At 45.0% G+C, this 14,496-nt stretch overlaps 1 gene segment (V, D, J or C); it reads left to right on the forward strand.

The window, feature by feature from the left end:
- Positions 1-11,723: 11,723 nt before the first annotated feature.
- LOC127546346 (immunoglobulin kappa variable 3-11-like) overlaps positions 11,724-14,496 on the forward strand; it is a 3,579-nt gene continuing 806 nt past the window's right edge. Inside the window, 2 exon segments of the V gene segment in view lie at positions 11,724-11,821; positions 12,140-12,505. Of these exon segments, the coding sequence occupies positions 11,773-11,821; positions 12,140-12,505 (415 nt within the window).

The following is a 14,496-nucleotide window of genomic DNA, read 5'->3' on the forward strand; positions in this document are numbered from 1 at the left end:
GTCGGTACATCCCTGTCTTATATGAGGTCTTTATTTGGCTCAAAGCCTTCTTTGTCCTGATTCCTACAAAAAGCAGGTAAAGCATTCTCCATTTTGAAACCTCTCCTACGGAGATGATGATCTGCCTAGAATTTTCCCGTTCCGGACTAAAAGGCTGAAAATTCCGGGGTTTCCCAGCCACTGCCAGTAAATTAGAGTCGGAGCTCCCCCAATTGGTGATGTATTCTCTCTCTCTCTCTCTCTCTCTCTCTGCTATTTTCATCATAATTCTCATTCTTTGTATTTTATGTATTATTTGCTGTGTGAGTTGTTATTGTAAGCATTCTATTCTCTGTATTGTTTAATTAAATTTTACTTTCACTTTGATTGAGTCCGAGAGCATCATTTATAGGTGCAGATTTGAACTTTTCCCAAAATCTTATAACAAAATTGGCATCATGAACAGGATCCACTATATATAAATATATATATAAAAGAAAACTAATGAGACCCCCGCCCTGGCTGAGGTCCCGGGGTGGGAAGACGCCCTGTTTTCTTCCTTAGTAAAGATCTGGGTGCAAAATACGGGATCTTGTGAAGCCTGGGACAGCCGAGTAAGAAATGGCAAGCGGCCCCAATTAGCTGAATGTTTATCTAACATTCCCATAGAGAAAGGAAAAGAGATGAATGGTATAGTAGAAGCGGTTGGGCTTTGTTAACGGCATACCACAAGGTATGTCAGGAGCTAGATAAAAAAGCAAGATGAGAAAATTCAAATGGAAAAGGAGTTAGCAGAGCTAAAAGGCAGGATGCCCATGTTGCGATGATAGAACTTCATTTGAGGAGATCAGGCTAGGAATCATCAGCATGTCGCTGAAAAGGCTACAATGAGAGTAGCACAATATAAGTACAGGAATCACTGGGGCAAAGTGAATAAAAAGAAGGTTCATGCCGTGATTGCCTCGGCTAAATCTGATTGGGACCCTGCTAAATGGGATGGAGATATTTGGGATGAAGATGATGAGTGATGGGAGGAAGTGATTGAGGAAGCTAGGCCCAATGTGGAAGAAGAAGTAAGACCTATGGTATGTAGGAAAGCAGAAAAGGAAGGGAAAAATCAACCTAAAATAACAGAAATCACTGAGGATTTTTCTCAAAGGGAGATAAATGTTTTACTAAGCAGATTTTCTCAAAGGTCAGGAGGGTCCACTATCTCCTGGCTAGTAAGGTTAGCTGATGGAGGAGCAGGCGGTGTCTGGCTGGACCCTAAGGGTTGCTTAAAATTCATCAGTCTTACTTCTAATCCCTTTGTTCAGCAGGATATGAGGGATAACAGCCAATTGGGGTTAAGTGCTTGGGGAAGTAACACTTCCATATTAGAATTAGCTGCCCAAGGGTTGAGGACTCAATATCCTGATTCTTCCATGTGGCCTAATGCTCACCATCCTTAGTACACCCTAAAGGATGGAATTCAGATATTGAAGGAAGAAGTGATGAAAACTGCTGCTCTTGTGGGAGATGCTGACACTTATACTGCTACTGGTGTGTTGGAAATGCATAGAGCTCCTATTATGCAATTTGCACTCCCCACTTACAAACATTTTATCTTAACCTTGTTGGTGGCATCTTTAGGGAAGTTGCTAGGGACAGTGATAGATAAGCTGTCTCAGCTAGGAGACCTCGGAGAATTCAGAGATGTGGGGATCCTAATATTTGGGAGGGGAATCGCCCTGGGGAAACAACAGCAATAATAGAATGTCCCGCAAGGAAATGTTCTTTACTCTCCTGAAAGCAAGAGTAAAAAGAGAAGAGATAGATGGGCTCACAACTGCTGATATGTATCAATTATATAAAAAAAAGGCAATAAAGGCTAGATATCTGCTCTGAACGTTACCCCATCAGTGCCGCCCACTTCTACCTCTCTGTACCCCTCTTTAGACCATCTTAAGGGAGAATAGGGTGAAGGCCAAGCTCTGTGTGTCCACAGCTTGCATACTGATTATAGGCCCCACATGTCTTTTATAATATATTGGAAAAGTGGCTCAACCATCAAGACTCAGGCATTAGTGGACACAGGGGTGGAGGCCACCCTAATTTATGGGAACCCTACTAAATTCAGAAATGGAATTCCAATAACTATCTAGGGGCTGGAAGGACACAAAGTAAGGACAAGTGTCATTGTGTATGAAAATTGGAACTTTCCCAAAAGGGAATATAAGGTTGTAATCGTGCCCATTCCTGAATATATCATAGGGATTGATATATTAAAGGGAATGACCTTACATTTACCTGATGGACAATATCAATTTGCTATAAGGACTTTGCAAATACCTGTAGTGATTGGAAAATTGTCAGTGCTTCCAGTCTGTTCCTGTTCCCTCAAAGATTGTTAGTCAAAAGCAATATAGGATACTAGGAGGGACAGAAGAGATTACTCAAACTATAAAGGAATATGTGCAAGCTGGGGTGTTAATTCCTACGACTACTGCTTGGAATAATCCAGTTTGGCCCGTGAGAAAATCTGACGGGTCCTGGAGGATGACAGTGGACTATAGACAATTGAATAAAGTCACCCCTCCCTTATATGCAGCTGTCCCGGATACTATTACTTTAATAGAAGCTGTGCAGTCATATCCCGGTTCCTGGTATGCAGTAATAGATCTACCTAATGCACTTTTTACTATTCTTAGAGAACTTAAGCAGTGGGACTAATTTGCATTTACCTGGCAGGGTAGACAGTATACCTTTACCAGACTTCTCCAAGGTTATTTACATAGCCCCCCCTATTTGTCATCGGATAGTGGCTGAGCACTTGGATGAACTTAATTGGTCTGATGTGAAATTAACCCATTATATTGATGATATTATGATACAAGCCACTACTGCTTAGATGCTGAACAATGACTGGTGCAGCTTATAGAACATATGAAAGGGAAAAGATGGGAAATTAATCCTGAAAAAATACAAGGACCTGCCCAGAGTGTAAAGTTTTTAGGGATAATTTGGAATAAAGGCCACAGAGAAATATTACTGAAGGCCAGACCGAAAATATTGGACTTTTCTCCTCCCCGGGATAAGAAAGAAGCACAAAACTTTATAGGCTTATTTGGATTTTGGAGCAATCATATTCCCCATTTAGGCCAGATCTTGCAGCCTTTGTACAAGGTCACTAGAAAGAAATATGAATTTGAATGGGGGGACAAGAAGATACAGGCCTTTGAAGAAGCTAAAGCTGCTATCCAGACTGCCTTAGATTTATGGCTTGTAAAGGAGGGACCTGTAGAATTACAGGTATCTATTTTAAATGGAGGAAATATATGTTTGTGTGTGAGTGTGAGTGTGTGTGTGTGAAGAATCAGAGAATTAAAGAGAGAATTCTTCTAGGGAGGGAGTTCTGGGCTCTGGCAGCAGAATTTAGGTATAAATGACAAGACACATTAAATACAAAATCCTACATTCTATTTCCTTAGCTAAGGATTCAAAGGCCACGATAGAAAACCTCTGCCCTCAGGGAAGTTCACATTTATTTGGGGAAAAGGCAGCGGGTGTTTGCAGGATAATTCTTAGAGAGGAATAGGACACAGATGGGGAGGAGTGAGGGGGAGGAGCAGAGGCCTCAGCAGTGGGAGGAGCCTGAGCTCAGCTTCAGAGGAGGCTGAGGATCCTGCCCGGAGGGTGGGGAGGAGGGCCTGCATGGGGCTCGGAGGGAGTCCCCTGGGTAAAGACCTGGCAGTCAGGGATGGCGGGCTGTGTGCAGGGGACGGAGCAGGCTGCCTTTGCTGGAGCAGAGAGGCCCCGGAGCTGAGAAACATGTCCTGAGCCTGGAGAGCTCTGAGGGAGCCGCCTTGTGGAGAAGAATCAGGGTCGGGGGAGGATTGTGTGTTTTAACCCAGACACAAAAATAAATCTGGGGGATGTTTGTGCAAGAGAGTAATGGGGTCAGAATTAGAGAATATCCCTCTGGGACCTGTGTGAAGAGGGAAAGTTACTCTGTTCCATTAGTAAAATAAAGGGTTTTTGGTACTTTTGTTCTTCTTATCAAGAAATAAAAGCTGTGGGTTCTGTAATACATTGGAAAGAGGGTGAGATTCTGTACTTTCTTCAAGTCTGTCTGATTCTGAAATTTCTTTGTTTCCTATGATTAGAGAGGTTTAGTCACGTGATCACAATCACCCAGCTACAAAGCAGCAGAACTGCCCCTTAGCCAGGCCGGCCCCCGAGGCTGACAGACTTTCCCCAACTCTCCCTGGTAGGCTCAGGCCCGGTTTCCCGAAAAGAGGCTCAGGGAGTCTCCCTCCTCCCTCATCTCCCTTTTGGAAGTGTTATGCCACAGTTTTCTTTAACTGTCCTGACTCAGTTTCCTTGTACAAGTTTCCCTTGTCTCAGTCTTCCTAATTACTCCCCTAAGCTGTAAATCTCCCTTTGGTCCATGAAGGCTGAGGACCAATTAGTCTAAGGTTATAAAATTGTTAGCCCAAGTAAGATAAACAAGAGAGTAGACTTCCTGATTATCTTCTGTCCTTGAGAAATTTACAACATCCCTTAAAATATTCCAAGATATTTCACTGACATCTTTATCTCTGGGTTCCTTTTTAATTCATAGTCTTTTCCAACTGGGCTTTTCCCGTTCTTTTTTCCTCTTCTTTGTCTCTAAAAGGTATATAAAGGTTAGAGATTCTCCATTCATTGCTGGAGAATGGTGGCTGGCGGTGGATGCTGGACGCTGGATTCTTTGAGATGATAGTCTCCTCCAGACCTGGGACCAACATGAATTCCTTGGTCCCAGTATATCTTTATCTCTGTCTGGCTGGACAATTTGAGACGAGAGTCCTGTCCAGTCAATCTTACTCTCCCATTAATAAAATATTAAAAACTCTCTAATCTCTCTCCTGCCTTAGTTTCTCTGGCATTACATTTTGGAGGTTCCACCGAGATAATAGAAACTGAGAACTGGATTAGAGATTAGAGACCTCTCCGTCTCCACCTAGGCCTGGGCTCAGAACCTGGGTCTATTCCTTGGGAAAAGATCAGCACTCTGGATAAAAAAGGAAGCAGTTCTTCAGTCTCAGTCTGGCCTACAGTGGACAACGGAATCGATTCGGCATTCGGGAGAGTAAGTCTGTCTGGGTACCTTTTGGGGTACCATCTGGTTCTGGTTCTGGTTCTGGTCTGGTCTGTTGCTAGCAACCTGTAGTCTCAGAATAAATACCGACGGGTTTAAAAATTCTGAGACGGGTATTTTCTGGGACGCTGGGAAATATCCTCTGGGTATATGTTATGTGTTATATGTTTGTTTAATGTTGTAACTGTGTAGTCTGTGTGATGTGTGTTCTATGTTCTGTGTGATTTGTCTGTTTTATTGGTTGGAAAAATTTTTTAAATGGAGCTCCATGTTTGTCTGTGTGTGTGTGTGTTAAAAGGTAGCAAGCTTGTAAGAGATAAGGATTCAGCCTCTGTGTTGCAGATTTGGAGAGTGTCGGGAGGTTTGGAGGGTCTTTCTCTCTCCCTCTCTCTGTCTCTGGCTGACTGCAGCAGCCTGTGGGACGGGGGGAGAAAGGGGAAGAGAAAGGAAGAAGGAGAGAAGAGGGAGGAAATGGAGGAGTGGATTGGGGGGGATTTGGAAGTTCGGGGGGTTGAAGTGTGTGTATGGAAGACCAGTGTGCTGGCATTGAGGGAAAGAAGTTTGAGTGGAGTGTCTGGGCGTTCTCTGTGAGGGCAGAGAGAGGCACTGGATGGGCTTGGAGGTTCGCGGAAACCCCTTTGGATTCTGAGATGGGAAAAGGTGGAATAGACTTCTCCCTGGGGGTGGAGGTCCTGGAAAAAAAAAGCCCCTAGTCTGTTTTTGCTGATTTAAAAGCTTTGTTAAGTTTTAAGAATAATGATTAAGAAATTTGGAAATTGGTTGTTTGAAAATTTGCTTGTGATTTTAAAACTTTTAACCTGTTGTACTAATTTTGTAAGTACATGGAATTTAGCTATTTTAAACGGACAGAAAAGGTTTTTTTCCCCTTGAAACAAAGCCTACTAGAGTAAAGAGCAATAAAATTCAAGCTTACCCTGGCCTGGGCAATAAAAAGCTCTGGAGATAAGATGCTAATAGCTGTTAGAAGAAATGTGGTAGAAGAAAAAAACTTTTTAAAACAGCTGTATTAGTTTGATTCAGTTTGTTACCTTCTGAAATATATTGAGTTATTTGTTAACATAAGTTCTACTTTAAAACCAGCTCTGCTGGACATGTGTGGGTTTTGGAGATTTGGGCTATTCACTATAGTGTGAATCTTACAGGTTTTTGAAGGGAAAAGGAAAGAGGAATGCAGGTGATTTAGGAAGGACTGATTTGTAAGGAAATTAGAGGTTTGCATGGTTTTAGGAAAGTGAAAGAAAATCTTTTGGGAGTAGGTGAAGAGGTGGGGGAGGGAGCCATCCACCTCCACTGTCTTCTGCTACTTTACAGTAGCATCAGGAGCATCTGATAGGAAAGTTCTTTAAGGAGATTGTTCAAATATGTAGCCAGGGAGAAAGAGAAAGTTGGAAATGGGTAGATTTGGGAAGAAACCTGATGTTGGGAAACTGATGGGCTAAATCTTGAAAAGGATCCCCATGTAGAAAATCGAGTGGGGAACCTGAGGGAAGTTTTTTCTAGGGGGCAGGAGTTGGGGAAGGGTAGCCATGTGGAATCCTCTCCTCCCCTTACCCCTCTAGAGTGTGTTACTGCCGTTTTTTTTTTTTTTTTTTTCTTATCTGATTACGGCCAGTTCAGCAAACTTTGATTTTTTTAAGGGCATGCTTACTTTTAGATTAATTGATTGAATATTTGTTTTTTTGATACATAAATGTTTTTGGTTAAAAGAAAATGGTCGTAAATGTGATCCATATGTTGGTACGAATATTTCTAAGAGTTTAATTGCTATGTTAAAAAAAAACCTTCTTGAATTCTTTTATGTGGAATTGGGTCTTTTGTATAAGTTTAAATTGATTGTATTGGGTCATCCTGAGGTTATTTAAAGGGCCTCTGAACATAATAGTTTTTTTTCTTTGTCCTTTTGAAGATGTTTCTATTATGGACAATATGCACTTGGGATGTTTTCTATGTATTGGGTATTTTAAAAGCAAAATGATTTGTATGTATAATGTTCACTTATGTAACGTCTATCCAGATATGATAATTGTTCTAAGTTGTGAACTTATTGAGACGAAAGTTCTTTCTGTTATTACTATAAGGTTATGATAAATAATTGTTTAGGAGTTATCAGAAATTTGATTAATGGAATTTGTTATTGGGGTAAAATTTTTTGGGCTTAGAGTTAATTAGTTAATGCTATTTGGGAGTTTTAAAACTCCACCCTCTGACAGTTACTGGGACAATTGATTGATAAGCTGTTAAAACTCAACTGCTTATGTTATGTTATAGTTATGTTCTTGCATTTTTCCTTCTGTAACTGATCTCTCTGATCAGAGCAATGGTCAATAGAAACTGTTAATGCAATTCAATTATGTTATGCCTTGCTATTTTCAGTCTGGTCATATGTAATCATTGTATCCTAAATGCTTGGGCAACTGAGTATTTCGCCTGGTCAACTGTCTGTTACTGGATATTTGTGTTTTGTTTCTTTAAGGTTTCTACATGATAAGAGGACAATTAACAGGGGTCTGTGAGACCTCACTGATGTTACAACTTGGGACTGCACCCGTTTGCCTGTCTTGTAAAGCAAACTCGTCTCTTCACATAAGAAACGGCTGGCCAATCCATTTTGGCCTCCTCATGTTTTGCAACAGTTTGGTGAACTGAGTCTTTCTATCTGAGACTGTTCTAATCTTTATTTGTTAGATTTGTGTTTTTGTTCTAGATTTTGGTCAAATTACAGATATTGGCTTGCTTCTGGAACCTGGATCAGCTTTGATCAGCTTTGATTGTCAGCATGATGCATCCACTCTGCATGGAATAAGCCTCCTATCACTTCACAGCCTGAAGCAGCAGTTTTTTTTTGGATGAGAGCCATGGACTGGACCATGCATCGAGCATACTTTGGATTGATATGAGGGACTTTGGAAATGGTTGATGACAGACTGTTAAACCTTGCCTGGATCATCTACTACTGTGTGCTTAAGATTTGGGATGGGATTTGTTAACACTGTGTAACTGTTGCTGTTATGTTTGAGGGCTTTTTAGGAAATGCTACTGTACTAGTCTGTTATGTATAGGGATTTTGATTCACTCTTGGAATTTATATGGGGAATGGTCATTTGATAATTCCTTTCCGTGAGAAAAAAAGGGGGAGGTAGAGATAGAACATTGGGGAAACTGGTATATTTTTTTCAAAATACCAGAAAGAATGGGAACCCCTAGCTCCTATTCACTTTGCCTTAGGCACTTCTGCCCTAACTCCTATCTCACTAGTTCAGATTGAATTTGGATGTTTTAGCTCTGGAATCCTTATTTTGTTAAAAGTGCCCTGGCAGACTCAGTTTTGGGGATTATTTTTTTTTTTAGAAAAGTTTTAGAAACCAGACACCTGTCCTGACACTGGCAGTCTCTCTGATCTGTTTTTCCATTCCTGTAACCCCAGTTCATTAAGTATTTCAGCATTTCAAAGGACCTTGAAGTTTGGCATGAGGCACCTAAAAAGTTTGGAATTTGCCTGCCTTGATGGTCTAACTGTGCATAATCTGCTCAGAAATCTATATTCTAATAGCAGCCCTGCCTGTTTCTCTGGGCGGGTACGGGTGGAGCTACTACAGCCCCATCCTTCTCCCCTGGAGAGATCTGCTCCTCTGAATGGGCTTGAGCCCTTGGTCCTGCTGATCTGTAAGCAGAGACAGTTAAGTGCACAAATGACCACAGACCTAACTGTCCATCTCAAACTGGATTCTCTGGCTGAGATGGTGCTCCAGAACTGTAGAGGACCTGACATGCTTGCAACAAGGGAGCCTTTGTACAGCTGTTAACTCTGGGGTTATCAGGGAGAGACTTGCTCTTGCCATATGAGTCCTTACATTTTTCTAGTTTTATTTTTGGCTCATTTGCTTTACATAAGGTGGGTCAAAGACCTCCTGGGTATCTAGAGGAAGATGCTAAGATTCAAAGGTTTGAATATTTAGGAAAGAGAGTGTGGAATGTTATGCCACAGTTTTCTTTAACTGTCCTGACTCAGTTTCCTTGTACAAGTTTCCCTTGTCTCAGTCTTCCTAATTACTCCCCTAAGCTGTAAATCTCCCTTTGGTCCATGAAGGCTGAGGACCAATTAGTCTAAGGTTATAAAATTGTTAGCCCAAGTAAGATAAACAAGAGAGTAGACTCCCTGATTATCTTCTGTCCTTGAGAAATTTACAACATCCCTTAAAATATTCCAAGATATTTCACTGACATCTTTATCTCTGGGTTCCTTTTTAATTCATAGTCTTTTCCAGCTGGGCTTTTCCCGCTCTTTTTTCCTCTTCTTTGTCTCTAAAAGGTATATAAAGGTTAGAGATTCTCTATTCATTGCTGGAGAATGGCGGCTGGCAGTGGATGCTGGACGCTGGATTCTTTGAGATGACAGTCTCCTCCAGACCTGGGACCAACATGAATTCCTTGGTCCCAGTATATCTTTATCTCTGTCTGGCTGGACAATTTGAGACGAGAGTCCTGTCCAGTCAATCTTACTCTCCCATTAATAAAATATTAAAAACTCTCTAATCTCTCTCCTGCCTTAGTTTCTCTGGCATTACAGAAGGAGAATACTTGGGGTTTTCCCCCTGATTAATGAGGCAAAACCCGGACAAAGAGACTGAGAAGGAATTTGTTTTAATTTTTTCAAGGTAGGAACAAGCGGAGGGGCTGAAGAGCAGCGATGGGGTCAGGGTGAGTTCTGCTTTTCTAGGTAACTTGTAGATCATTCAAAAAGTTCCATCCCAACAGAGGAGGGTGAGACCTGGCCCCTCAGTCCCTCCCAAGGGAGTAAGAAAGTGACTGATGTGCAGGTCGGCGTCTGTGATGAAGATCAGGGGATACAAGAAGATGCCCGGTGTCTCCTTCTTTCCCAGCCTCCCCCACACTGATGGATAAGAAGGGCTGGGAATCGGGGGCTCTGAGTCAGGGGAACATTCAGTCTCTCTCTGTGCCCGTTTCCTCTCCCAGCAGAGGCCAACAGAGGCACAGATGGCACAGAAGGTACAGAGAGAGGGCACAGGGGTGGGAAACAGGGAGAGCAGCACATGCAATGACACATACATGTAACACACATACATGTCTATGTACACACACATATAACTACACGAGGCCCCGGGGAGAGCAGGCAGAGGTGACCTGAGAATCAAGAAACCCGGGTCAGGCCTGATTTTGGCCCAACGATGTCCGAGCTCCTGATCCCCTGTTTGACCCCCGAGTGTGAAGAAAACTTCTCGGGAAAATCAGCCTGAGAGAAGCTGCCACGTTGCATGGGCGGGGATTGTCCCAGGGAGCTCCTCTTACCTGATCTCATCGGGAGAAATCAGGGTCTGCTTTAACCCCTTTATGATGTGTCCTGAAGGATGCAAAGAAGGAGCCTGAGCCTGGATTCAGGAAACCCGAGGTCAAATTCTGACTCGGAATCTAAGAGATGTGCAATCCTGACCCTGTGACTTTACCTCTGACTGCCTCAGTCTCCTCATCTGTGAAATGGGGATAATACTCCCATCAGTTCTATCCCTAATAGCACCTACCTCCCAGTACAATTACCATGATCCAATGAGACCTTGGAGCCGTTCAGTCCCTGATAGTGACATCCCCCTTCCCTCCTCCCCCTTCTCACCAGCTTATTATCTATGACAATCTCCCTTAGAATGAGAGCCCCTGGGGGGGTCGATGGCTTCTGCTTCTCGTTTGCATCCCTGGGACAAGCATTCTGCTTCACACTTACCTTAGTCATCATTTCTCACGGATCCACTTGCTTTGGATTGACTGAGAGGAGAGATTGGGGCCTAGAGGATCAGACAGGGGCTCTCCCAGCCCAGGAGAGGAGAGATTATCGGCCGGCAGGGAGTGTCTCCTTGTCCCTGAGCCGGGAATCCCCTCCTCCGAAGCCCCGGATGTGGCCAGAGATTCACCCAGGTCCCGGTTTCCAGAAAGAGTCACAGGCAGGGAAGGGGATGGATTCTAGTGAGGGTCCTCACCCCCCGGGCACGTCTGGAAAAGGGGGAAAAGGGGGACAGGAGGAGACATCATCTTGTTCCACAATGTGCAGGATCACAGGGATGTCACCTAGTGACGGAGAAAACCCCCTCCCCTGGGAATGAGGCTCCCGGGGTCCCAGGCCAGGATCTGTCCAGTCTGAGCCAGACCCCCTCCTGCCCCCTGGAGCTCTCCCCTTCTCCAGCAGAGGGCGGCAGTGGGGCAGGCCCAGGAGCAGCATCAGGGAGGCACCTCCCAGGTCTCCAGGCTGGGAGCTCGGGCCCTCTCTGCCCCCTCCCCAGGGCTGGGAGCTCCCTCAGGGTTAAGGGGAATCTAGTCCTGGGGGAGAGAGAGAAACTGCCTTCATTTGTCCAGAACCGGCTGCACCATCATCCTGAGGTACTAGACGTGACCTTGCCCTTGGTCCTGAGTCTCCCCCTGGGGACAGAGCAGAGGGGGCCCCTCCCCCAGAGCCAGGCTCAGCCAGGGGGACTCCCTGGGGCTCCCGGGGTCCCTGAGGGGAGGCCCCTCCCACACCTGGGGCTCTTTTGCATCTGGAGCCCCAAGGGAGCCGCAGGGAGCCCTGCCCAGGACATAAAAGCTTCCTCCCTCCTTCCTGCCCCTCAGGGCTCTGGCTGCTCTCTGCTCAGTCTCTGAAGGCCAGGATGAGCTCCCCATGGCAGCTGCTCTGGCTTCTGGTGCTCTGGGCTCAGGGTAAGGCCCAGGAGGGCAGGGAAGGGGTGGGAAGGTCCCAGGTTTTCAGGGATGTAAAAGTGACGGCTCCTTGATACAATGGGGGCACACGCTGGGGCACAAGACGGGCAGATGGGGGCTGGCAAACATGGCCAAAGCCCTGATTGTAAACCTTGTGCGGTCTGTGGAAAAGGTGGTTTCTGTCTCATGTTGGCGCCCAATACAACGACTTGTCAGTCATTTGGGATTTCTGGGGTCTCTGAAATATTGTCTCCTTCAGGTTCTGTAAATCGGACATTCCCACATTTCTGTCTTCCTCTAATTCTGTTGCTTCCCCAGATTCCCAGGGAGCCATTGTGCTGAGCCAGTCTCCCGCCTCCTTGTCCGCATCTCCAGGAGAGACAGTCACCATCCGCTGCAAGGCCAGTGAGAGTATATATAGTTACTTGCACTGGTACCAGCAGAAACCTGGCCAAGCCCCCAGGCTCCTCATCTACTATGCTGACAGCCTGGCATCCGGGGTCCCTGCCCGGTTCAGTGGCAGTGGGTCTGGGACAGATTTCACTCTCACCATCAGCAGCCTGGAGCCTGAGGACGCTGCACATTATTACTGTCAGCAGTCTTGGAGCTCCCCTCTCCCACAGTGCTTCAGGCCTGAACAAAAACCTCCCCAGTGTGTCCATGGGACTCAGCTCAGAGCAGCAGGTGCCTCCTCGGGGTCCCCAGGGCAGAGCAGCCCCTGCTCTCTGGGCAGGCTCTTACCTCCCAGGGCTTCCCCTTTCTGGTCCCCCGAGTCCCTCCTTTCTAACTTGTGATCACAAGCCCTATGTGCTCAGTCAAGGCAGAGGGGAGGCAGCACAGCCCCTGAAAAATGGAGAGAAAAGTCCCTACAGGGAAATGTTGACATTTCAGGTCCCCTTGATATCTTTGCCCCACAGTAGTGAGTTTCTTTCTCTGGTTGGGAGCCCATGTTCCTGTTAAGCCGGGTTTGCTCCCATTCTCTGTAGCAATGGCAGATGTATCTTGCTTGTTTTTCAGCCATGTCTGTTTCTTTGAGACTTTACTCAGAATTTTCTTGTCATAGACATTGGTGCTTTGCCATCACCTCCAGCTTATTTCAGACAAACAAATGGAAGCAAACAGGACTGAGTGACTTGTTCAGAGTCACATAGATAGTAAGTGTCCAAGATTAGACTTAAATTCAGAAACACGAGTCTTGAGGATTCCACGCCCAGCGCTCCATGCTCTCACTGCTCCGTGGGACTGCCATGATAGAGACCAGATCTCCGCCTATGGGGATTCACCTGGAGACTGTCTGTTTTTAGTCTCCTCAGTGTATAGAGTCTGCTCTCTATCCATATAAAAGCTGTCATGGGTTAAGGTCCTTTTCAAATTTTTTGCTCATTTTGTCAGAGAAGAATCAAAGACAAACTAGCAAAGAAAAAAAAGAGAAAAACCCCTAAATGGAGTCTGCTTTTTTGCGGCGAGGGGCTGCATGGTATTACCGAGCTTCCTCGACAGACTGCGGGGCAGCAGCGAGGCACTAGCAGGACTGTGCTGTTCCTGCGCTCTGAGACTCTGAGAGCGTGCTGAGACATTCTGGGGGAGGGGTGGCCAGGTCCCGAGAGACTCCAGCTGTTTGGGGTTGTATTCTTCACCCCAGTGTTTTTAGCTTCTCTGCTGGACTTGCTGCCAGGGCAATGTATCCAGTCCTGTAGCAAAGCTCCCCCCGCAGAGACGGCTGCGATCACTCCCCACCCCCTCTCTGGTATGCTCGGCTGTGAGCTGCCTTCCGTGCTCTCGCAGGAAAAGATTAAAATATCAGTAGTGTCTATTGCCTTGTTTCTTGGTCAGAGCCAAGGTCTTGATTTCTTTTCCTTATAGGGACTGAGTAAATGAGTATCATTGGCACCTTCCAATGAGTATTGTGTGTTTCTTCTTCTTACTTCTTACTGCAGGGGAAGTCATTGTCTTTTTTTCCAGAGACTTCCCCTGGTGCAAAGCTGGTAATGGCAGCCAAAGTCCTTGAGGATTATCTTTATCAGGAATAGCTGTTCTTCACCTTGAGTGATATCTATGTTTGGAAGAATTTTTTCATCTCCTTCCTTTTAGAGAACAATGCCATTATTCCTTGAGGGTCCCCATCCCAGCAGGGTCACATTGGCCCTGAGATCACTTCTGGGCCAAGTCAGACTGGGAGGGAAAGCTTGGTAAATGTATATGGAAATCCCAACAGAAGTCAGAGATCTTCAATGTTAGCTTCACAATTGTAATGTGGTTGAGTGGGTGAAGGTAGCAAGAGGTGTGAAGTCTCAGAAAGACACCATTACTTCCTTTGTCACTTTGGTCACTTTTTGACCAAAGTTTCCATCCCAGAAAAGGTATGGTTGTTGAACCTGGTGTTCTTTGTGCCCACCTAGAAACAAGATCTTTCTTTGTCCCTTGAGCTTGGAGCAGTACTTGAGCTGGTCCATTCTTCCACTTTTGTTCAACTCTTCCTTAGAGACCCTCAGACTTGTTCCAATTTTTATCTCACATGATCAGACTAGGCCTGGAAGGGCCAAGCAGGAATGCGTGGGCAGAAAATCTGATCTGGGGTATACTTCCACCTTTGTTCAAACCTATGTTTGAAACCCTCAGTCTTTTCCCAATTTCTATCTCATAATGGTCAAATCAAGTTAGAACAATGTAACTTA

The sequence above is a fragment of the Antechinus flavipes genome, chromosome 2 (genome assembly GCF_016432865.1).
Source record: "Antechinus flavipes isolate AdamAnt ecotype Samford, QLD, Australia chromosome 2, AdamAnt_v2, whole genome shotgun sequence".
Lineage (NCBI taxonomy): Eukaryota > Metazoa > Chordata > Mammalia > Dasyuromorphia > Dasyuridae > Antechinus > Antechinus flavipes.